This window comes from Ursus arctos, unplaced genomic scaffold, assembly GCF_023065955.2.
Source record: "Ursus arctos isolate Adak ecotype North America unplaced genomic scaffold, UrsArc2.0 scaffold_33, whole genome shotgun sequence".
NCBI classification, from domain to species: Eukaryota; Metazoa; Chordata; class Mammalia; order Carnivora; family Ursidae; genus Ursus; species Ursus arctos.
Genome location: NW_026623019.1, coordinates 618,660 through 644,040, shown reverse-complemented (window position 1 = coordinate 644,040; position 25,381 = coordinate 618,660). Strand labels below are relative to the sequence as shown.

At 44.0% G+C, this 25,381-nt stretch overlaps 2 protein-coding genes across 4 annotated transcripts in view; both read left to right on the top strand.

The window, feature by feature from the left end:
- BICD2 (BICD cargo adaptor 2) overlaps positions 1-3,968 on the top strand; it is a 51,992-nt gene extending 48,024 nt beyond the window's left edge. The window contains exon 9 of the mRNA XM_026519136.4: positions 3,528-3,968. The gene's annotated coding sequence lies outside the window, so the exon portion shown is untranslated. The remainder of the gene's footprint in view (positions 1-3,527) is intronic.
- Positions 3,969-22,856: 18,888 nt separating this feature from the next.
- Positions 22,857-25,381, top strand: part of IPPK (inositol-pentakisphosphate 2-kinase) — a 45,041-nt gene continuing 42,516 nt past the window's right edge. Inside the window, exon 1 of one of the 3 annotated variants that reach the window (XM_048218316.2) lies at positions 22,857-23,074. In XM_048218316.2, coding sequence (XP_048074273.1) covers positions 22,994-23,074 — 81 coding nt within the window. In that variant the 5' untranslated portion in view covers positions 22,857-22,993. Of the gene's footprint in view, positions 23,075-23,097; positions 23,942-25,381 lie in introns of those variants that run through there. The other 2 variants (XM_026519128.4, XM_048218317.2) reach the window with 2 other exon arrangements.

Genomic DNA, 25,381 nt, shown 5'->3' with positions numbered 1-25,381 from the left:
AGATCCGATAGGCAGAAAATCAGTCGTTAAGCGTCTGCCTTCGGCTCAGGGCGTGATCCCGGTGTCCTGGGATCGAGCCCCACATCAGGCTCCTCTGCTGGGAGCCTGCTTCTCCCTCTCCCACTCCCCCTGCTTGTGTTCCCTCTCACTGGCTGTCTCTATCTCTGTCAAATAAATAAATAAATAAATAAATAAATAAATAAATAAAATCTTAAAAAAAAAAAAAAGAATAGAAATCATGCAACATATGCCCTCAGAACACAGTGAAGTTTAACTAGATTCAATAATAAGATAGCTGGAAAATCCCAAAATACATTTGGATTTGCAATAGACTGAATGTGTATGTCCTTCAAAATTCATATGTTGAAATTTAATCCTGAACATGACAGTATTGGGAGGTGGGGCCTTTTGAGAAGTGAGAACGTCATGAGGGTAGAGTCCTGATGAGTCAGATTAGTGCTTTATAAAAGAGGGCCCAGAGAGCTACCTTTTTGCTATCCTTTTTGCTGAGGACAAAAGGTGGGCTGAGACAAAAAGTGGGCTCTCACCAGACACTGAATCTGCTGGCACTTCCCAGCCTTGGACTTACCAGACTCCAGAACTATAAGAAATAAACTTGTATTGTTATAAGGCATCCAATTCTATGGTATTTTTTTAAAATGAGGAAGTCTCTTTAAGGGTACTGTACTCTCAGTGATAGGTAGATAGATAGGTAGATAGATAGATAGATAGATAGATAGATGATCAACCAAATGAAATCCCCTCATTAAAACTGATTATTATAGCATCATAAACAGACTGAGACTAGATTTAAAAACTTCTAAATAATATATAAATCAAGGAAGAAATCTCAAATTTTAAAATGTTTTGAATGAAATGCAAATGAAAATAAAACTGATCAAAATTTGTGAGATGCAGTGAAATCAGTGCTTAGATTGACATTAATAACACTGAATGTGTATAATTAGGAAAAAAGATCTAAAATCAGTTATCAAAATCAATCTAAAATCTAAATGTAAAACCTCAAGTTATAAAATTTGTAGAAGAAAACATGAGAAAGCCCCTTGATATTTTTTTTTTTTATTTTAGTGATTTTTTATTATATTATGTTAGTCACCATACAGTACATCCCCGGTTTCCGATGTAAGGCTCGATGATTCATTAGTTGTGTATAACACCCAGTGCACCATGCAATACGTGCCCTCCTTACTACCCATCACCGGTCTATCCCATTCCCCCACCCCCCTCCCCTCTGAAGTCCTCAGTTTGTTTCTCATAGTCCATAGTCTCTCATGTTTCATTCCCCCTTCTGATTACCCCCCCTTTCTTTATCCCTTTCTTCCCCTACTGATCATCCTAGTTCTTATGTTCCATAGATGAGAGAAATCATATGATAGTTGTCTTTCTCTGCTTGACTTATTTCACTTAGCATTATCACCTCCAGTGCCGTCCATGTTGTAGCAAATGTTGAGAACTTGTTCTTTCTGATAGCTGAGTAATATTCCATTGTATATATGGACCACAACTTCTTAATCCAGTCATCTGTTGAAGGGCATCTCGGCTCCTTCCACGATTTAGCTATTGTGGACATTGCTGCTATGAACATTGGGGTGCATATGGCCCTTCTCTTCACTACGTCTGTATCTTTGGGGTAAATACCCAGTAGTGCAATGGCTGGATCATAGGGTAGCTCAATTTTTAACTTTTTAAGGGACCTCCACACTGTTTTCCAGAGTGGAAAGCCCCTTGATATTGGTCTTGGGAACAAATTTTTGGGTGTGACATCAAAAGCACAAAAAGTAAAAAGAAAAAATGAACAAGCAATACTACATCAAACTGGAAAGCTTCTGCACAGCAAAAGAATCAACAAAATGAAAAAGCAATCTATGAAACGGGAAGAAATATTTACAAACCATATATCTGATAAGGATTTAGTATCCAAAATATGTAAGGTATTCAAACAATTCAATAGAAAAAAAACAAACACAAATAATCCAATTTAAAAGGTGGTTATAAAACCTGAATAGACTCCCCCCCCCCCAAGAAGATACTAAAATGGCCAGGTACATGAAAAGCTGCTCAGCATCACTAACCATTAGAGAAATGCAAAGTAAAACCACAATGAAATTTCAACTCACACATGTCACAACGGCCATTGTCGAAAAGACAAAAGATAACAAGTGTTGGTGAGGATGTGGAGAAAAAGGAACCTTTGTCCCTATCTGTATGAATGTAAACTGGTGGAGCCACTGTAGAAAAGTTCCTTTAAAAATTAAAAATAGAACTACAATATGATCCAGCAATTTCACTTCTCAGTATATATCCAAAGGTAATGAAATCAGTATTTCAAAAAGATACCTATATTCCCATGTTCATTGCAACATTATTTACAATAGCCACATGGAAACAGCCTGAGTGCCCGCAGATTGATGAATGGATAACAAAATCTGTTATATATACAATGGAATATTTGCTCAGCCATAGAAAGAATGAAATCTTGCCATTTGCAACAACATGGATAGATCTAGAAGGTATTATGCTAAATGAAATAAAGTCAGGGAAAGACAAATTCCATATGATTTCACTCATATGTGGAATTTGAGAAACAAATGAACAGAAAAAAGACAAAAAAATAGACTCTTAAATATAGAGAACAAGCGTGGTTGCCAGAGGGGAGGTGGGTGGGAGGAATGGGTGAAATAAGTGAAAGAGATTAAGAGCACACTTAGGATGAGTACTGAGTAATATATAAAACTGTTGAACCACAATATTGTACACCTGAAACTAGCATTGTGTGTGAATTATGGTGGAATTAAATTTTTTAAATATTTAAAATCTATAAATACATATATATGCATATATATATATAGTGGAATATTATTCCTCAATTAAAAAAGGAAATCCTGCTGTTTGTGACAACATGGATGGACCCTGAGGGTATTATGCTAAGTGAAATAAAGCAGAGCAAGAGAAATACTGTATGATCTCACGTATATGTGGAATCTTAAAAATCCAAACTCATAGAGTAGATTGATGGTGCCAGGGGCAAGGGTGAGGGAGTAGGGGGAAATGGGTAAAAGTGGTCAATGGGTACAAACTTCTGGTTATAAGTAAGTCCTGGGGATCTAATGTACAGCATGGTAACTATAGTTAACAATATTGTATACTTGAAAGTTGCTAAGAGAGTAGACCTTAAAAGTTCTCAAAAGAAGAGTAAGTCCAAAGTAAGCAGAAGAAATATAAAAGATCAGCAATCAGTGAAGTTGGAAATAGGAGTCAACAGAGAAAAATTAATGAAACCAAAAGCTGGTAATTTGAAAAAAATACTAAAATACATAAGTCTCTAATCAGGCTAACTAAGAAAAGAGAGAAAACACAAGTTGTTCATATTAGAAATGAAAGAAAGAGCCATCACTAGGAGTGGATAAAAGGATAATAAAGGAATACTATAAACAACTCTATTTGATGACCTAAATGAGATGGACCCATTGTCTATTTTTTGACCCATTATCTATTTGATACCCTAGGTTAAGAAGACCAAGTCCTTGAAAGATGCAGTCTGCCCAAACTCACACAAGAAGAAACTAACAATTTGAATTGACCTATATTTATTAAAGATATTGAGTCAATGATTAATAACTTTCCAAAACGGCACAAGACCAAGATGGTTTCACTGGTAAATTCTACCAAAAACTTAAGAAAGAACTTATATCAGTTCTCTACAGTATTTTCCAGAAGATAAAAGAAGAGGGAATACCTGATTTCTGCACTTACTCTAAAGCAACAGTAATTAAAATAGTGTGGTAGTGGCAAACAGATCAGTGAAGCTGAATAGAGAGCCCCAAAATAGACCCACATAAATATGGTGAGCTGATCTTTGACAAAGGGAAAAGGTAATTCAATGGAGAAAAGACAGTCTTTTCAACATAAAGTGTTGGAAAACAGGACGAGCACGTGAAAAAAGAAAAGAATGTAGACACAGATGTTACACCATTTACAAAAATTAACTCAAAATGATCATAGGGTTAAATGTAAACCACAAAACCATAAAACTCCTACAAAATAACATAAAAGAAAATCTGTGACTTTGGATATGTCAATGACTTTTTAAATACAATATCAAAGGCACAGTCCATGAAAGAAATAATTGATATGCTGATTTTCATTAAAATTAAAAACTTGTGGTCTGCTAAAGACATGGTTAAGAGAATTAGAAGATAAGCCCCAGCCTTGGAGAAAATATCTGTTAAAGGGCTATTATCCAAAGTATACAAGCAATTAAAACTCAACAATAAGAAAACATACGACACTAAACAATCAGTGGGTCGATGAGGAAATCAAAGAGGAAATAAAAAATACATGCAGACAAATGAAAATGAAAACACAACGGTCCAAAATCTTTGGGATACAGTGAAAGCAATTCTAAGAGTGAAATTTATAGTAATACAGGCTCACCTCAAGAAATAAGAAAAATCTCAAATGAACAATCTAATCTTACACTTAAAAGAACTAGAAGAACAAATAAAACCCAAAGCAGAAGAAATAATAAAGAGCAGAAAAGATGAAGTAGAGACCAAAAAAATCCCAAACCAAAAAACAATAGAAAAGATCAATGAAACCAAGAGCTGGTTCTTTGAAAAGAGAGAGAAACCTTTAGCAAGACTCATCAAGAAAAAAAGAGGGCTCAAACAAATTAAATAGAAATGAAGTAATAACCGATATCACAGAAATACACTGGATTACATAAGACTACTGTGGATAAGTATGTGTCGACAAACTGGACAACCTAAAAGAAATGGATAAATTCTTAGAAACATATAATCTTCCAAAACTGAATCAGGGAGAAACACAAAATATGAACAGACCAATTGCTGGTAATGAAATTAAATCGTTAATCAAAAAACTCCCAACAAATGTCCAGGACCAGCTGGATTCACAGGTGAATTCTACCAAACATTTAAAGAAGAGTTAGTTCTCCTGAAACTGTTCCCCACCCCCTCCAAAAAGAGGAAGAAATGCCTCCAAATACAGTTTACAAAGCTAACATTATTCTGATACCAAAACCAGGCAAAAACATTATGAAAAAGAAAACTACAGGCCGGTATCACTGATAAACATAGACGCAAAAATCCTCAAAGTATTCACAAATGCATTCAACACTACATTAAAAGCATCATACACCATGATTAAGTGGGATTTATTCTGGGGATGCAAGGGTGGTTCAATATTTCCAAATCAATGTGACACATGGAGTTAAAGCATAAAAATGATGAGCATCTCAATAGCTGCAGAAAAAGCATTTGACAAAATTCGACATCCATTCATGATAAAAACTCTCAACAAAGTGGGTTTAGAACATACCTCAAGATAATAAAGGCCATGTATGGAAAAATCCACCGCTAACATCATACTCAATGGTGAAAAGATGAAAGCTTTTCTTCTAAGATTAAGAACAAGACAAAGATGTCCACTCTCACCACTTTTATTCAACATTAGTACTGTTAGTCCTGGCCACAACAATCAGATAAGAAAAAGAAAAGGCATCCGAGTTGGTAAGAAAAAAGTAAAACTTTTGCTAATTGCAAATGACATGATAGTGTATATAGAAAACCCTGAGGTGCCTGGCTGGCTCAGTCAGTAGAGCATGATCCCAGGGTCATGAGTTCAAGCCTCACGTTAGGCATGCAGCATATTTAAAGAAAAAAACCCTAAAGATTCCACTAAAAAACTATTAGAAGTAATAAGTGAATTCATAAGGTTGCAGGGTACATAATTACTACACAGAAATTGGTTGCATTTTTATACACTAACAAAGTCGCAGAAAGAGAAATTAAGACAACAGTTTCATTTACAATTGCACCAAAAAAAAAAAATCAAATACCTAGGAATAAATTTAACCAAGGAGGAGAAAGACTTGTACTCTGAAAACTGTAAAACATTTATGAAAAAAAAATTGAATGGGGTGCCTGGGTAGCTCAGTTGGTTAAGTGTCTGCCTTTGGCTCAGGTCATGATCTCGGGGTCCTGGGATTGAGCCCTGCATCGGGCTCCCAGCTCAGTGGGGAGTCTGCTTCTCCCTCTGCCCTCCCTCCCCCCACCCCACTCATGCAGGTGAACATGTGCTCTCTCTCTTCTAAATAAGTAAAATATTTTTTAAAAATTGAAGATGAAACAAATGGAAAGATAGTCCATGCTCATGGATTGAAAGAATTAATATTGTTGAAATGTCCGCACTACCCAATGTTATGTACAGATTCAATGCAATCCCTATCAAAATACCAACAGCATTTTTCACAGAACTGGAACAAAAAGTCCTAAGTTTTGTATGGATCCACAGAAGACCCTGAATAGCCAAAGCAGTCTTGAGAAAAAAGAACAAAGCTGGAGGTATCACAGTCCCAGACTTTGAAATATACTACAAAGCTGTAGCAATCAAAGCAGTGATGTACTGGCACAAAAATGACCAATGGATCAAGGGAACAGGATAGAGACCCCAGAAATAAAACCACACTTAAATGGTTAATTATTCTACAACATAGGACACAAGAATATACAATGGGCATATCAATGGTGTTGGGGAAACCAGACAGCTACGTGCAAAAGAATGTAACTGGGCCACTATCTTAACACACAAAAATAAACTCAAAATCGATTTAAGACCTAAATGTTGAACCGGAAACCATAAAACTCCTACAGGAAAACACAGTAATTTCTCTTACATTGGCCTTAACATTTGTCTAGTTGTATCTCCTCAGGGAAGGGAAAGAAAAGCAAAATTAAACGATTGGTACTACCCAAAAATAAAAAGCTTTTGCACAGTGAAGAAAACCATCAACCAAACAAAAAGCAATTTGCTGAGTAGGAGCAGGTATTTGCGAAGGATATAACCAATACGGGGTTAATATCTAAAATATATAAAGAACTTAGGGGTGCCTGGGTGGCTTAGTTGGTTAAGTGGCCGACTCTGGATGCGAGCTCAGGTCATGATCGCAGAGTCCTGAGATCGAACCCCACGTCAGGCTCTGTCCTCAGTGGGGAGTTTGCTTGAGGATTCTCTCCCTCTGCCTCTGCCCCTGCCCTCGCTCTCTCACTCTCTCTTTCTCTTCCTCAAATAAATAAACCTTAAAAAAAAATCTACAACCCCACACCAAAAAACCCCAGGTAATCCTATTAAAATGGGGAGAGGTCCCAAAAAGACATGTTCCCAAAGGAGACATGCAGATGGCCAACAGACACATGAAAAGATGCTCAACATGACTAATTATCAGGGAAATGCAAATCAAAATCACAATGAGATATCACCTCACACCTGTCAGAATGGCTAGAATAAAAAATACAAGAAATAATAAGTTGACAAGGATATGGAGCAAAAGGAACTGTTGTGCACTGTTGGTGAGAATGTAAATTGGTGCAGCCTCTATGGAAAACAGTATAGAGATTCCTCAAAAAATTAAAAAGAGAAATACCATATGACCTAGTAATTCCTCTGCTGGGTATTTACCCAAAGAAAACAAAAACACTAATTCTAAAAGATATACGCACCACTGTTTATTGCAGCATTATTTACAATAGCTAAAATATGGAAGCAACCCAAGTCCATGGATAGATGAATGGGTAAAAAAGGTGTTGTGTAGGGGCATCTGGCTGGCTCAGTTGGAAGAGTGTGCAACTCTTCACCTCAGGGGTGTGAGTTCAAGCACTACATTGGGCATGAAACTTACTTTTAAAAAAAGCTGTGGTGTATGTACATACAATGGAATATTACTCAGCCATGAAAAAGGAGCTCTTGCCATTTCTGACAACATGGGTAGACTTAGAGGGTGTTACGTTAAATGGATTAAGTCAGACAGAGAAAGACATGCCATATGATTTCACTTATATGTGGAATCTAAAAAAGAACAAAAACAAAAAGCAGAAACAGACCCATAAATACAGAGAAGAAACCAGTGGTTGCCAGAAGGGTGAGGGTGGGAGAAATGGGCAAAGGGGAGTGGGAGATACAGGCTGTCAGTTATGGAATGAATAAATCATGGGAATGAAGGGCACCCCATAGGGAATAGAGTCAGTGGTACTGTAATAGTGTTGTGTGGGGACACATGGCAGCTGCACTTGTGGTGAGCACAGCGTAATGTACAGAGTTGTTGAATCATATTATGTTGTACATCTGAAACTAATGTAACAGTGGGTCAACTGTACTTCAAAAAGAAAAAAAAAAAAACGAGGGAAATTGACCCAATTTAAAAATGGGTGTAATATATGAACATACACTTCACCAAAAAAAGATAGGTAAGATGGCTAATCAACTATGAAAAGATGCTCAACGTCCTACGGCAGTAGAGAACTGCAAGTCAGAACAATGAGATACCACTACACACCACTAGATTCTGGCCACCCAGTGTCTGTATGATACCGTCCTAGTGGATCCCTGCCGTCATACGTTTGTCCAGACCCACAGAATGTACAACAACAAGAGTGAACCCTAATGTAACCTATGGACTTCGGTGATTATTATGGGTCAATGCATTTTCATCAATTGCAGCACATGTACCACTCCGGTGGGGTGTTTGTAATGGGGGAAACTGTGCACGTGTAGACTACCCTAGGTCAGGTACAGGCCATCTCAGCAGCCTGCTTGGTCACGAGTGGTCAGGAATATCACCACCCAGGTGCCACAAGATAGCAAGGGAACTGTGCCTGAGTGTCTCCTCTCCAGACTGGCTGAAGAATTCCAAATGGCTTCTTGGGCTTGGGGCTTGACCTCCCTCTCCCAGGTGGGCCCTCAGGAAGCTCTGCATTCAAGGGCTCCTCCCTCCACCCTGTCCTCACCACCGCAGTAACAGGACTTTCTTCTCTGCACATGAACCCATCCTTTCTTCACTGTATACCCCCTCCCCCACTGGAAGGTAACTTCCCGTGACCTCACAGCCTCTATGGTGCCCGCCATGCCCAGCTCCCAGTAAGTGCCTTCCAATGAATGTAGCAATGAGTGAATGAATAAATGAAACCAAAATCTGGGTTCGGCTGTGGGCATGCATGTATACATCCATGCTTTGCCACACCAAGTGTGCATGGTGTCTCTCAGGGGTGATCCCACCACAGGCTGTCAGTGATGAGGAGTGATGGGCAAGAAGAATGGACGTAGTCAGCTATCACACAAGAATGGAGTAAGCAGGCAGGGTCTGTTCTGGGGACTTTGAGAAGCAGAGACAAAGGCCATGCTTGGAAGGATGGGTAACCTGCAGGCTGGTGGGGGGGGGGGGTTGATGCATTTACCTGCCTTATTAGGGGCAAAGGAGGAAAGTGCTGTGTGCATCCAGCTGGGCACCCTGCTTTGTGTTCTACCAGTGCATGCAGCAGGTGGGTAACTCAGCAGCCCAAAGAAGGGTTAGGAAACATTTCAACCTGCCTGGGGTTCAAATGCGTGCAATTGGTACTGTCCTTCATCTGGGCCACAGGGACCCTGGACCAAGCCAGAAAGATATTCCATGCAAATAGTAACCAAAAGAAAGGAATGACTATGCTAATCTCAGACAAGATAGACTTTAAGTGCAAAAAGCTTACAAGAGACAAAGAAGGCCATAATATATTAATAAAAGGTTCAATACAGCAAGAAGATATGACCATTATAAGCATTTATGCACTGAATGACAGATCGTCAATATATGTAAAGCAGAAACAGACTTTTAAATACAGAGAACAAATGGGTGGTTGCCAGAGGGGAGGTGGGTGGAGAGTGGGTAAAATAGATAAAGGGGACTAAGAATACACTTGTCATGATGAACGCCAAAAAATGTATAGAATTGTTGAACTATTATATTGCACACCTGAAACTAATATAACACTGGGTTACTTATACTTCAATAAAAAGCAAGTAAAATTAATATATATGTATATAATCAAAACAGAGAAGATAAAAACAAGAGTTGGTTAGGATGTAAAATGGTACAGCCACTGTGAAAAACATAATGGTGATTTTTCAAAAAATTAAAAATAGAATCACAATATGACCCAGCTATTCCACTTCTAGGTATATACCCAAAAGATGTAAAAGCAGTCTCTCAATCTTAAATTATGTAGAAAATAATATGTGGTTACAAACCAAAGTTACAGTAACAGCAGATCTTACAATTGCCCTTGTATTTACCGTTACTGAGATTTTGTTTCCCATTATCACTTCAAATTACTGTCTAGTGTCCTTTCATTTCAAGATGCAGGATGTCCTTGTGTTTCTTTCAGGGCAGGTCAAGTGGTCACAAAGTCCCTCAGCTTTTGTTATTTGAGAATGTCATGATTTCTTCACTTTTGACTGGATTTGTATTTTGCTGGATATAGGATTCTTGGTTGATGGGTTTTTTTTTTCTTTTAACACTTTGAATATAGCAGCCCACTGCTTTCTGGCCTCCAAAAGTTCTGATGGGAAATCTGCTGATGATCTCATTGAGGACCTCTTGTATGTGATGAGTCACTTCTCTCTTGCTGCTTTCAAAATACTCTGTCCTTCCACAGTTTGACTGTAATGTGTCTCAGTGTGGATCTCTAAGTTCATCATACTTGGAGTTTATATTCATGTTTTTCTTTAAATTTGGGAAGTTTTTGGTCACCATTTCTTCAAATATTTTCTCTGCCCCTTTCTCTCCTTCTACGACCCCTGCCCCCAGCATGCATGTTGGTCTCCTTGATGGTATGCCCCAGGCCCCTTGGGCTCTATTCACTTTTCTTCAGTCTTTCTTTGTTTCTCAGTTTCAGTCATTTCAGTTATCCTGTTCTTAAGTTCACTAATACTTGCTTCTGTCTACTCACAGTTGCCTTTGAATCCCTCTACCGAATTTCCCACTTCAGTTGTACTTTTTAGCTCCAGAATTTCTTTTGGGTTTCTTCTTAGTTTTATTTTTAGACTCCCGAGTTGTATTTTAGTTTTCAAATTATTTTTTAATTTCTGTTAAATTTCTTCTTTGATCCTTGTGCTATTTAGAAACGTGTTGTTCAATCTGTAAGTATTTTGGGGATTTTCTTTATTCTTTTATTGATTGCTAGCTTAATTTCATCGTGTTCTGAGAGCATACATTGCATGATTTCTATTCTTTTAAATGTGTTAATGTGTTCTGGGGACAAGAATGCGGTCGATCTTGGTAAATGTTTCATGTGAGCTTCAGGAGGATGTTGGTGGATGAAGTTGTCTACAGTTGCCAATTACATGCAGTTGGACTGATGGTGCTGTTGAGTTCAACTATGTCCTTACTGATTTTCTGCCTATCGGATCTGTCCATCTCTGAGAGGGGTATTCAAATCTCCAACTATAATAGTGGATTTCTCAAAGTCTCCCTGCAATTCTACCAGCTTTCCCCTCACACAGTCAGACGCCCTGTTGTTAGGGGACTACACGTTAAGGATTGTTGTATTCTTGGAGAACTGATCCCTTTGTCCTTATCTAAGACCCATCATTATCCTTCTAACTTTCTGTGCTCTGAAGTTTGCCCTGTCTGAAATTAGTATAGCTACACCCACTTTCTTTGGATTAATGTTAGGGTGGTGTATCTTCCTCCATCCCTTTGCTTTTAATTTTGTGTGTCTGTATATTTAAAATGGGCTTCTTGCAGACACCAGATAGTAAGGTCTTTGTTTATTGATCCACTCAGACAGTCGGTCTCTTAATTGGTGTATTTAGAACCACTAACTAAGTGATCATTGATATGGTTGGATTAATATTTACCATGTTTGGTACAATTTTCTATTTGTTGCCCTTTTTTCTTTGTTTCTCATTTTTTCTTCCACTTGTTTTCTGCCTTTTGTGGTTTTAACTGAACATGTTTTATGATCCCATTTTTCTCTCTTTTCTTAACATATCAGTTATACTTTTTTATTTTTTAAAAGATTTTATTTATTTGACAGAGAGACACACACAGAGCAAGAGAGGGAACACAGCAGAGGGAGTGGGAGAGGAAGAAGCAGGCTTCCTGCTGAGCAGGGAGCCCGATGTGGGGCTCAGTCCCAGGACCCTGGGATCGTGACCTGAGCCAAAGGCAGACGCTTAATGACTGAGCCACCCAGGCACCCCTAGTAATACTTTTTTAAAACCTTTTTTTAGTCATTGCTCTAGTGTTTGCAAAATATATTTACAACTAATGTAAGTCCACCTTCAAATAACACCATACCACTTCTCAGGGAGTGTGTGTGCCTTATGATAACAAAATATTCCTAATTCTTACCTCCTGTTATCATCGCTACTTCCCTGTATCATTGCTCTTTCATCTCACACATAAGCTGTCATTGTTGAACACTGTTGCTGTTACTATTATGGAAGAGACTCCTATCTGTTAGATCAGTTAAGAATAAGAACAACAAAAATTTTATTTTACCTCCACTTACTCCTTATGTAATGCTCTTCTTTCTTTATATAGATCAATAGTTCTCTTTGTATAGATAGTTCTCATCTATCATTCCCTTCTCTTCAAAGAACATTCAAGCAGGGTGGGTCTACTGGCAACAAATTTCTTCAATTTTTGTTTGTGTGAGAAAGTCTTCATTTCTTCTTCGCTTGTTTTCAAATTTTTATTGTGGCAAAATACATAGTGTATAAAATTTACCATTTGAACCATTGTGAAGTGTATAGATCAGTGGGATGAAGTGCATACATGTTGTTCTTTGGCCCCTACAGATCCGGTCTTTGTCCCCATTGAGCAGGAACCTGCCCCTGCCTGCCAACCCTTTCTACTTTCTGTCTTTATGATTTTGTTTACACAGCTATCTCATATAAGTGACTTGTTTCTTTCTTCTTTCTTTCTTTCTTTCTTTCTTCCTTCCTTCCTTCCTTCCTTCCTTCCTTCCTTCCTTCCTTCCTTCCTTCCTTCCTTCCTTCTTTCCTTTCCTTTCCTTTCCTTTCCTTTCCTTTCCTTTCCTTTCTGAAAAGTTTTAGGGGCACCTGGGTGGTTCAGTCAGTTGAGCATCCGACTTGTGATTTCAGCTCAGGTCATGATCTCGGGGTCATGGTATTAGCCCCACGTCAGGCTCCACACTTGGCATGCAGTCTGCTCGAGAGTCTTTCCCTTTCCCTCTGCTCTTCGCCCCGTCGATGCACACTCTATATCTAAAACAAATAAAATCTTTTTTAAAAAGTGAAAGGTTTTAATTCCCCCCTTTTAAATGTACACTCTATTACTATTTTTGTTGCAGTTACTATGGAGATTACATTGAACATCCTAAAGTTATAACACTGTAATTTGATTTTTATAACTACATAACTTCAAATATACAAAAATTCTGCTCGTTTACAGATCCATCCCCACCTCTTTTGGTTGTTGATGTTATAAAATTACATCTTTGTACATTGTGTGTAGAAAAAAATAAATTAAGAATTATTTTAATGCATTATTTTCTTAAATCATAGAAAACAAAAAATATAGTTATAAGCAATCGTTATGATGATACTAGATTTTATTACTGTCCACGTATTTACCTTTATTGAGACCCTCATTTCTCATTTGGTTTCATGTTCTGTTTCACACTACCTTCAGCATTCCTTGTGGGGCAGGTCTCGTGGTCCCAAACTCCCTTTTTGTTTATCTGGAAATGTCTTGATAATTCCCTCACTTTTGGTTGGGGGGGTGATGAGGGGCAGAGGGAGAGAGAGAATCTTAGGTGGACTCCCTGCTGAGCATGGAGCCCAATGTGGGGCTTGATCTCAGAACGCTGAGATCATGACCTGAGCCGAAATCAGCAGTCAGACACTTTAGTGACTGACCCACCCAGGCATCCCACCCTCACTTTTGAAGGACAGTTTTGATAGGTATGGGATTCTTGGTTGACAGTTTTTTCCTTTTATCACTTTGAGGTGTTGGCCCACTGTCTTCTAGCACCCAAGGTTTCTGAGGGGAAATCTGTGATATCTTATTGAGGACGTGTATGTGCCGAGTCTTCTGTGTTGCTGCTTTCACGATTTGCTCTGTGTTTGTCTTTTGACAGTTTGATTATGTGTCCTGATGTGAGTCTTTGAGTTCGTCATGCTTGGAGTTTGTTGAACATCTTGCATGCTTATAGTCATGTTTTCACCAAATTTGGAACACTTTTAGCCACTATTTCTTCAAATATTCTCTCCTCCCCTTTCTCTCTTGTCCTTCTGGGATGCCCTCAGTGTGCACATTGGTCTTATTGGTGGTGTCCCACAGGTCCCTTCTCTTCAACCTGTTCTCTTTATGTGCCCAGAATTTCGAATTTCAGCACTTCTATTCTCGAGCACCAGTTCTTCTGCCCCGTCAGATCTGCCTTCAAATCCCTCTAGTGTCTTTTTCATTTCAAATTACTGTAAGTTTTATTATTTATTTTTTTGAAAGATTTTATTTATTTGAGAGAGAGGCAGAAAGAGCACAAGCAGGGGGAGGGGCAGAGGGACAAGCCAACTCCCTGCTGAGTGGAGATCAGGACATGGGTCTTGATCCCAGGACCCTGAGATTATGACCTGAACCAAAGTCAGCCACTTAATCAACTAAGCCACCCAGGCACCCCTCAAATTACTGTAATTTTTAGTTCTGGAATTTCTTCTGGTTTGTTTTTAGTGTTTTTTTTTTTTAAATCTCTTAATTGTTTTCCCATTTTGTTCATACACCACATTCTTGACCTTCTTAATGTCCTCCTTTGGTTCTTTGAGCCTCTTTAACAATGCTAATTTAAAATCTTTGTCTAGTACGTCTGCCATCTGGTCTTTTTCTGGGACAGTTTCTGTTGGTGTAATTGTGGGGTTTTGTTTGTTTGTTTTGTTTTGTTTTGTTTTTCCTTTGAAGAGGCCATATTTCCTGTTTCTTTACATGTCTTGTGACTTTTTGTTGAACACTGGACATTTGAAAATAACAATGTGACATCTATGGAAATCAGATTCTCCTCTCTACCTCTGGGTTTCCTTTGTTATTGTTTTTGTTTTTCAGGATGTCGTGGGCTGTCTTTTGCTGAGGGTCAGCCTGAGATGTAAACTTAAGTTCTTTTCAGGTTGTGTCTTTCCCTGGGTTAACTGGTGACTTTCTCATTTCCCCACATATGCAACTGCTTTTTCATGTCCTAGTCTTTAATGTCTGGTTCCCAGACAGGGGAAAAGAGAAAAATGAGAGGGGGCGCATATCAGCCTTTTAAGCCTCCAGTGGTTCCTTCAGCGGAAGGGGCAGGCACAGCCACAGTGGCCACCCACCTCTTTGTCTGCATCTCTGTGAGCAGAGGCAGAAATTAGTGATCAGATACCCAGTATTTGGGGGACAGGGTCCTTATTGCCAATGAGGTTCTCATGAGCTGCGTGCAAGCTGCACCTGCAGCAAACGTATGACTGCCTGCTGTGGGTCAGGGGTGGGGATAGGTGGCCGCTACTGTGCTAAGAGCTGAAATGGCCAAGAGTCACTGCAATTTCCCATGCAACTCTACAGTAGACTTTGGAGTTCCAATGTAGTTACTTCAGACAGATTCCGGTAATGCCGTGGTGCAGGTGATGATACAGACTCCCAGTACTTCCTACATTCATCTTCGTGCAGCCTTCCTTTCCCTCACCTGTGAAGGATAGTTTTGCAGGGTGCAGAATTCTAGGATGGTGGGGGCTTCTCTCAACCCATTAAATGTTACGCATCACTCTTTGTTGCTTGCGTGGTTTCTGAGGAAGAGTCCAGTGTAATGCTTACCTTCCCTTCGCTTTAGGCAAGCTATTCTTTCTGCAGTTTGAATGTCCTATGCTGAGGTGTCATTTCAGTTTGGCATCTTTGCTGCTTGGGTTTCTCTGAGCACCCTGGATCTGCAGTTTGGTGTCTGACATTCATTTGGGGGAAATTCTCGGTCATTATTGCTTCAACTATAGCTTCTGTTCCTTTTTTCTCCTTCAAGTGGTCACCCTATGCACATGTCACATCTTTTGTAGTTCTGTTGGTTATTCTGTGACATTGTTTCAGTCTTTTCTGCTCTTTGCTCTTTACTTTTGGTGCCCCTGTTGGCATATGCTCATGCCCAGTGGAGTCCAGTCTGCTGAGGAGGCAGACACAGGTATTTTCTTTCTGTCTCAGTGCGTGCGATCTCTAGCATTTCCAAAATTTTTTCTTAGATTTTCCATCTCTCTGTTTACATTACCCATCTCTCTCTTTTTTTTTTTAAGATTTTATTTATTTATTTGACAGAGAGAGACAGCCAGCGAGAGAGGGAACACAAGCAGGGGGAGTGGGAGAGGGAGAAGCAGGCTCCCAGTGGAGCAGGGAGCCCGATGGAGGGCTCCATCCCAGGGTCCTAGCATCAGGACCTGAGCCGAAGGCAGACACTTAATGACTGAGCCACCCAGGCGCCCCTGTCTTTGTGTTATACCTTGTGGGTTTTTATTGAAACCCAGGCTTGATGTATTGGGTGAAAGGAACTCTAGTAAATAGGCCTTTAGTGGTGTGGTGTTAAGTGTGGGAGTGGGGGAAGTGTTCTACAGTGTAGGATTAGGTTTCAGTCTTTTGTGAGCCTGTTGACCTGGGATCTGACCTTCAAAGTGCCTCTCAGGGTTTTCCCCACCGTATGTGGGCCAGCATGGCCAGAGGAGGCTGGAGCGGGGTGTTTCCCTTCCCGACATGGGAGGGTAAAGGGTGTGGAAGAAGTTGGGTATGTGCCTTCCCCCAGGTTGGTTAGACTCTGATAAAACCCCAGCAGGTTAGGCCTGGTAAAATAGTTTCTTCTGAAGCAGGTCTTTGAGGAAGAACAGGGTGCCCTGCATATCTCCAAATGGTTATTTCTGCCTTTCCCTGCCAGGGCACAAGGGGATTCTTTTCCTCATTGTTCACTGTGAGACCCTGCTGGGCCTCTCAGAGGCACATCGCAAAAGCGCAGAGCCCCTGGTGACTGGGTCCCCTGGAGTTTTGTCCTTTAGAGCTGTCCACACGGGGCCTCCAGCAAGTTCAGTCACGGTGTAGGTTTGCGCGTCGGCACCGGCTCCTGCGGTGTTTGAGGGGCTCTACACCACTCATTTGTGGTTCTCGGTGTCTGCCGGCCTGTCTAGCTTGCCCTGTGACCTCGCTTCTCTGACCGAACTAGGGCTTGTTGATTTTCAGTCCAGCTGTTTACTTGTTGGAAGGACAGAGCAACAACTTCCCAGCATTGTACATGCAAGACTGGAAACCAGAATTCCCCTCTCTTTCTCTTTTTTTTCTAAAAAAGATTTTATTTATTTGACTCTAGAGATAGCGAGAGCACAAACAGGAGGAGCGGCAGAGGCAGAGGCAGAAGCAGACTCCCCGCCAGGCAGGGAGCCCGATGCGGGACTCGATCCTGGGACCCTGGCACACACTTAGCCGACGGAGCCGCCCAGGCACCTCCCTCTAGAGTTTTAATAGGTAACACATTCATATATACAAAGTTCGGGAAGGAAGAAAGGATATGCAGAGCAGAGCCAAGATTTTATTTTCACCACCACATTCTGCTTGTAATTTGTAACTATGACTAGCTTCTCGTGTGTTATCTCCAGGATAGCATATACTCACAGGAGCACGTGGCTGAGTACAGATGTGTTTATATATATTGTAAATATATGTATATTGTAAATATGTATTTAATAGGCTCTGTGCCCAACATGGGGCTTGAACTCATGAAGCCAAGATCAGGAGCTGTGTGCTCTCCAGCAAGCCAGCCAGGGGACCCTGTGGCATGTTTTTGCATCAGTGGCATCGTCGTGTGCCCAGCATCTTAGAATTTACTTTTTCTTACTCAACAGCGTATCTTGGAGATTGGTCTTTGTAATGGCTGCACAGTGTGTCTTCGGTGGGATACTTTAGATGTTTCCAATTTTATATTTTGGTCACTTATGTGCATTACAGTTCTGTGAACTGTTGTGCAGAGATTTCAATTTACTTTTACTGTGGTAAATATCTGTAACCTAAAATTTACCATTTTAACGGTTTTTAAGTTCAGCGGCCTGAGTACAGTCATGTTGTGCAACCATCACACCACCCAGCTTCAGAACGTTTGTATCTTCCCAGACTGAGCCCTGTCCCCACTAAACATGAGCAGCCCGTCCTCCTTCAGCCCCTGGCATCCACCATCACTGTCTCTGAATTGGACTACTCTGGGTACCTCTAGATTTTAATTTTTTTTTTAAGATTTTATTTATTTGACAGAGAGAGAGAGACAGCCAGCGAGAGAGGGAACACAGCAGGGGGAGTGGGAGAGGAAGAAGCAGGCTCCCAGTGGAGGAGCCTGATGTGGGGCTCGATCCCAGGACCCTGGGATCACGCCCTGAGCCGAAGGCAGACGCTTAACGACTGCGCCACCCAGGCGCCCCTAGATTTTAATTTTTAATGTAGGTAAGATTACCGGTCTCGTCCTTGATGGCTGACACTTTACTGTGTTGTCTAAGTCAGAGATGATAACGATGCCCTCATTCCGGGGGCTCACCCCTTTGCTTGGATTGTCTCGGAGTGTGAAAGCTGGAGAGGACGGTGAGCAGAAGGCGGATGGAGAGCAGCCGCGCTGGACATGGGCCCCGGGAAAGTGACCAGCGCAGGTCACAGCGTGCTCAGCACCACCGTATCTTCGGATGGGAAGAGGCTGTGTGCCCTCGAAGGCCCCCCGACTCATTATCCAGTTAGGGCACGTTGGGGCTGGTGGGACCGGGTCCGGATCGCAGGACCTTGCCCGCTGTGAGTTCAGGTGGCCTGTGTGTCTTGGAGTTCACGCTCCAGAACAGTTGCCCGGTTCCTGTACCTGAGCGCCCCAAGGCCACCTCACGCAGGACTTCCCTCCCCCACTAATTACAAAGGTAACTCATGTCTTTTGTGCCAAATTAAAATGTTATAGAAAAACGTAATGCACTCATCATGGTCTGATTCCCAGAGAAAACCTCAGCGCACAGTGAGGCACATTTTTTTTAATGTTCTTTTGTATTCCAACACATTGATTCCTGCATTTAACAACATACATGGCCATCATTCACATGCATACATAGTGATGGATGTACCTCAACTAAAAAAAAGTAAGTATTGAGAATGTATTCGTTGAAATTTTTATTGTAAATAAAAAAATAAAATCTTGAAAAAAGGGCACCTGGGTGGCTCAGTTGGTGAAGCGTCTGCCTTCGGCTCAGGTCAGGATCCCAGGGTCCTGGGATCGAGTCCCGTGTCGAGATCCTTGCTCAGCGGGGAGTCTGCTTCTTCTTCTCCCTCTGCCTCTTCCCTCTGCTTGTGCTCTCTCTCTGTCTCAAGTAAATAATAAAAAAATAAAATCTTAAATTTTTATTGTAAAAGTGTTTTATGAATACATTCTCTGAATCAACAATATATGAGGAAAGTGACATTATTTCCCTTGTTTCTCCCTCTCTCCTCCTCCCAGACAGAATAATTTCCATCCCCTCTTCTTTGCATTTACACACACACACACGATGCTTCACAACCGCGGACTTGGAACAGCACTCACGTCACTACAAGCGTGACTCGTTGCCTTACCGGCTGGGTGATTTTCGAGTATGCCGTAATTCAGTGCCTGAGAGTCACCTGAGAAACTTGCTAGAACACGGTTGCCGAGCGTCGCTCCAGGTCTCGTGCTGGGGTGGGTCAGTGCAGCCCGAGGCTGTCCTGAGGTGCCCACGTTGGGAACCAAGTCCTGTGCAGCGCTGCTGCTTGTACAAATACCGTGTGTATTTGAGGGTTTTGTAGGGTAATTTTAGGCATGGAAATGATGGGCCAAAGATTAGCAGCAACTACTTTTACTGATGTGGCCAAATGGAGGTCCGACAATGCAGACTCTCTCCCTCACAGTGTGTGTCCTGCCCCCCTTCCCCATCACCCAGGGCAAACGTTGTAAAGACTGCTTTTATTTTGTTAGTTTGAGATATATATATATATATATAAATACATAGATAATTATGTAATTACAAAGAAGCTGAAAAATGAATTCCTTTTTTGTAAGTAAACTTTTTATTTTGGATTTATGCAAACATGGTGAGATGATGCCATGTGCCCTTCCCCAGCTTCCCACCATGTTAATGTACCCAACTATGGTTTGTTTCCCAGAATGAAGACATTAACACTGGTCTGTTACTACCAACTAAACTTTCCCACCAACATCCTTTTTAGATCCCACATTGCATTTAGGGGTCTTGTCTCCTTAGGCTCCTCTGGTCTATCCATGTCTCCCGTGTCCCAGACAGTTTGAGGAATCCTGGTCTGATATTCTGTAGAGTGTCCCTCAATTTGCGTCTGGTTGATGTTTTTCTCATGATTACACGGGGGTTATAGGTTTGGGAGGGAAATAGCAGGGGTGAGGTGTCTTCTTATCCGGTCATGTCACACACAGTAGCTGAAACACGTTACTGCACGCGTCCTTCAAACGTAAACTGTGCAGTGAGGACTCCGGACACACATGACAGCAGCAAAAGGAAGTACTCATCACTGGCTCCTCCTTCCTCCCTTCTCCTCTCCTTTCTTAAACACAAAGGGAGAAGGCCCTGATTAACCGTGGTGGCAGTGCAGCTGGGACCTAGATGGCGGTGCGTAAAGCACCCAGTGACACAGGCTGAGACAGGCCTTGTGCAGGAATCCCTGCTAACCTTGGCCTTTTGGTCTTGGCTTCACTTTCTCACTACCTGAGGGGACTGGTCCATCCCAGTGTACCTTGTTATTAGTTGGGCTCTTCAGGTTGTGAGTGAAAGGAACTCAGATTATTTTAGCAAAAGATGGAATTTGCTGCATTGGAAACTTAAAAGCAACCGAGCAATCCTCGGTCTCACCAGGTGTTCCTGTCCTCACCACTTCCCAGCTGTTTGCTGCCATCAGAGATGTCTGGATCACTGCTGGCAGCATGTGCTGATCTCCCGGCTTCTTAGTCACCCAGCTGGGGGTGACTCTCCCCACGATTACTTCAATGCAAGCCAAAGGAGTGAGCTTAACTGGATCATCTTTGCACCCCCCTGAACCAATCCCTGGGTTGGTGTTGACGTAATTCCTTGAGAATATAGTTCTTGATTGCACACAGGCTGAGGTCGCAAGCCAGCCTTGAGACTAGGAATGATGTTAAGTCAGATCACATGGGCTGAATAGAGGAGGAGGTACTTCTAATGCTCATGTCTTTTCTAGCCTTTCCTTCTTTTCCTCCGGCCTCTGCAGATGGATCCACTCTCCTCCATGTTGTTACCATGCTTTCAAAGCACCTGTCTCTGCCTGTAGTCAGTGGTGTACCAAATCGGGGATGGACGGGGTGGGGGGCGGGGTGGTCCACCAGGTCCATCTGTGCAGAACTTAAAAAGAATCACGAAACCAAAATGTAATCTTTTTATCATCACCATATGCTAGTACTTCTGAACAGTGTGATAAAATGCTCCTAAAAAAAACAAAACAGATAAAGAACATTTTCAACACTGGAAGCTTCCTTAAGGAAATGTCTTAATTCTCTGTTCACAGATGCTGAGAAACTCAATCCCATACGTGTTTAGGGTCCCCTGGCCTTGTGAGGGTGTTGGAAGGCCTTCTCCTGTGAGTAAGCGTCCCCTCCCCCTTGGGGACTACTTACCTCCTCTCCTGTGAGTGGGCTGTTTCTACCCTCCCCCCCTTCTCAACCATCCCTGGGGAGGGTCCGGAGCAGCCTTCTACCTGGGCCAATCCTCAACACTATCAGCTTGTTTTCCTGACTCACTAGCTTCATTTCACTACTATTCCTGAGGCCTTGCCAGGTGCCCAGTGGTGCTCTAAGCTGTTGTCAGAGTTGGGTCTGTAGCTCTGTGTTGAACCACTGATCTGAAGCTGGATTTTCCTCATATACTTCAAAGCAGTATATTGCAACATATTGAATGCAGAAGCAGATGTGAGAATCCAACTATCTTCTATGAATCCAAACTTTAAGATTTGCAAAAATGTAAAACAATTACCACTCTTCTCTATATTTTGGGGAAATGTTTTTGTAAGCGTAATGTTTATTTATACAGATGTATCCATTTATTTGAGAGAGGTCGCAAGCGCCAGCGCAGGGGTGGGGGAGGGGGACAGGAGGAGAAGCAGGGTCCCAGCTGAGCAGAGCCCAGGGGACCTCAATCCCACATGGACATCATGCCGCGGGCCCGAAATCAGGAGTTGGATGCTCAACCCACTGAGCCACCCACCCAGGTGCCACCAAATCGTCATGTTTATTTTTAAATGTTAAAGTATTCCTTTGAATTTCACATTTACAATACGGTAAACATCGACACAAACAACCCACATTAACAAAAGGCTTCTGAGGCCCTCAGTCACGTTTAGGACTGCAGCTCTAGAAGGCGGCACCGAGGCGCCGGGAGGAGGGGCTCGCCACTAACCCGAGCCTCGTGCTCAAGGCTCCATAAAACCTACTCGTCAGGAGCCACGCTTCCAGCTGCAGGAAGTGCGGAGGACAATGCTTCCACCTCATGGGACTGCTGGGGTGGTTCTGCGCCAGGTAACGAGCAACCCCGTGCGAGATGACTCACATCCCACTTCACAGAAAAGGAAGCGGGGGCTCAGAGACGCCAAGTGCCTTGCGGGCCTTCCACGACTGAGCAGTTCGACGCTCACGGACCACCGGACCACACCCTCCCCGGACCACCGTAACCTCCAGCCTGCCTGGACACCCGTTCCCCAATTTGCGGGCCCGCTCGGCAGCCCCCTCCCCGACTCCCCACCCGCCGGATCTCTAGTCCCCGCCAGATCAGTCGTGGGCGCCGAGCAGCCGCCGGCTCCTCCCGCTTGCCTCACTTCCGGCGCCCGTCCGGAAACCTCCTTTCCGGTTCTCAAATCCGCGCTCCGGAAGTGAGTCACCGTGCCAGCATCCAAGATGGCCTCCTGTCCATCCGCCGCGGTGGTCAAAGGAGGAGAAGCGAGCGCAAACCCGGAAGTTGCCCGGTTCAGCCATGGCAGCCGCCGGGGGCGTGGCTTCCGGCGGCCGGAGCCTGGGAGTCGGGGCCACAGGGTCGAGCGGAGGCCGTGGCTGACAGGCGCTCCTCCCCCGACGGCAGCGGCTGGTGCCCAGGCGGACCCGCGGCCCCCAGCTCGCGGCCGCGCCGGGGGATGGACGAGGGGAAGATGGACGAGAATGAATGGGGGTACCACGGTGAAGGCAACAAGAGCCTGGTGGTGGCCCACGCGCAGGTGAGCGGCGGAAGGTCGGCGCGGTCCCGGGCCCTCACCCTGCCCCCGGGGAGTTCCGCGATCCCCCAGCAACATTCCCTCCCAGGATCGGTTCCGCGACCCCCTGGTATCCCTTTCCCCGCCGCAGGTAGTTCCGAGTCTCCCCAGCAACACTCCCCCTCCCCAAGGGTCGGTTCCACGACCCGCCGGCACCCCTCTCCCCGCGGATCGGTTTTCCCGCACCCCCTGCTCCGCGCCGGGTAGTTCCGCGTCCCCCGTATCCCGGTCCCCTTGGGTCAGTTCCTCGTCCCCCCAGTGTCACCCCTTCCCCCAGGTCAGGGCCGCGTCCTCACAACACCCCCCTCCCCGCCCCGGCCGACGGCCCAGCCGCGAGAGGCCGCCCCGGGGGTAGCCGGAGCCCGCATGGGGGCGCGGGCAACTCTGGAGGAAGCAGCGAAGTGCCGGGGATGCTGTTACCTCCCGAGACGCACGGAATTGCTGTGCTCCTTGCAGCTGCTGTTAATAATGGAGCCTTGCCCAGGGGTTCTCCAGAATCTTTTAGAATTTAAAGGGTTTCTCTTTCTTAATTCAGTGAGGGGCCGGAGTTTCAGAAAGTGCAATAAGGACTCGCAAGGGAGTGAACCCAGAAAGAGGAGCTTGTGGATTTGTGTGAAGCCCCAAACCTCTTTTTGCTGATACAATCAGGCTGGAATGTCGTGGGCAGGGGAGGAGCCCTAGGTGTCACCAAGGGGTTAAGAGCTAGGGAGTTGGAGTCACACAGCTGGGCGCCATCCCAGTTCCACCACGGCCTGGCCCAGGCGCACTTTCTGCATTTGCAAAGGGGAACTAGGAACAGAATCTCCTTTGTGGACTTTCTAGAAGGATGAGGTGAGCAGGTGTGGGTGAGTGAACACTGTCATCCCCTTTGGACTCTGGTGAGTGCTGACCCAGTCCAACAGATCCTACCAGCAGTACCCCGCTCTGTGGTTTCTGTGGTAGGGAGCTGCAGTCACCCAGGTGGCCCCTGTGATCTGCCTTTGCACGTTGTTACCCATTAGCACCCTCAGGAAGCTGAAGGTCAAGATTGTTTAGATGAATAATGGGCAAGGCTTATCCTAAAGCTGTTCTTTGCGCGGTCTCCTGGGCCTCCGTGGTGTTTGAGGGTGGTGTGGAGCACGGGATATTCCAGCATGGGTCCCTTTAGTTGTGGGGTTATTGTGGTGACCCCTGAACCCTTTCACAGAAGAAATGCTCATGTTTCAGTTGCGGAGTATGATGGGTGGTGTATCTTAAAGTCGCATAAGGCTAAGGCTTCCTTTCGAGTGGGGCTAGTTACTGAGTTTCAGGAGTGTCCGACGGAGGAGCAGACTCGGAGTAAAAGAACAGAGGCTGGAAGCTGGGAGGCCTCGGGTGACCACCCCCCCACCCCCGGCAGTCCCGCCCTCATAGCTCACCCTGGCTCTTAGGGCTTGTGTTTCCTTTCCCTTTTCTACTCAGTCATCCGGCTATCCTGGACCTGTGCCCTTCATGCTTATTTTAAGTCTAAATTTGTTCTGCTACGCTCATTCCTGCGTCGTGGTTGTTAGCTCCTCGTTGCAAGTAGTCTTGTGGTGAAACGTTCCCACCAAGTGAAGTTTCTGACCGTGCGTCTTGAATGTGGAGAGGCCTTTGTGCTTTGCCTGGGCCTTGAGGCGTGGAAAGAAGGGTAGAGGCCAGGAGGCAGCGTTTCAGGGCCCCGCTGTGTGTGCGCAGGGGACGGTGCTCCTGCTCCGCAGACCTGCCTCCTTCAGTCCAAGGGAGAGGGCAGCTTTGCCGGGGTTCTTGCGGGTCAGGGGACTGTCACTTTCCCATTCAACTTTCAAAACTGAACGTCCTTAAAAAGTGCCAAGGCCGTTTTCCCTCCTGTCCAGCATCAGGACGTGGGGTGCCTTCAGGCAGCCAGTCCTGAGGCCCAGGATCTGCACTGAAGGAACATGGGGTGACAGGCTGCCGCGAGGGCTGGCAGGTTGGGAGCCTTTGAGGAGCGCAGGACTTGTAGACCGTGGGGCCTGGGTGTGAAGGAGCCAAGTGCGGGCTTCGGAGGGCTGGGCGGTGTGAGACCCGAGGGTAGGCCAGTTCCTGACAGGGTGCTATATGCTTCCCGGTGGCCCCTCCATGCCACGGTGGGCCAGGGGCCCCGTACCTGCCGCCCTGGGCCTGGCGCTCAGCACCCCTGGGTCCAATGCTGACCTTTGTGCTGCTCTGAAGCTGTGGCCTGCCCGGCTTCGTACCCAGTGGGACTCCAGGCACCCACCCCTGGTGGAGGGGTCCCAGGCAAGGGCGTCTCCC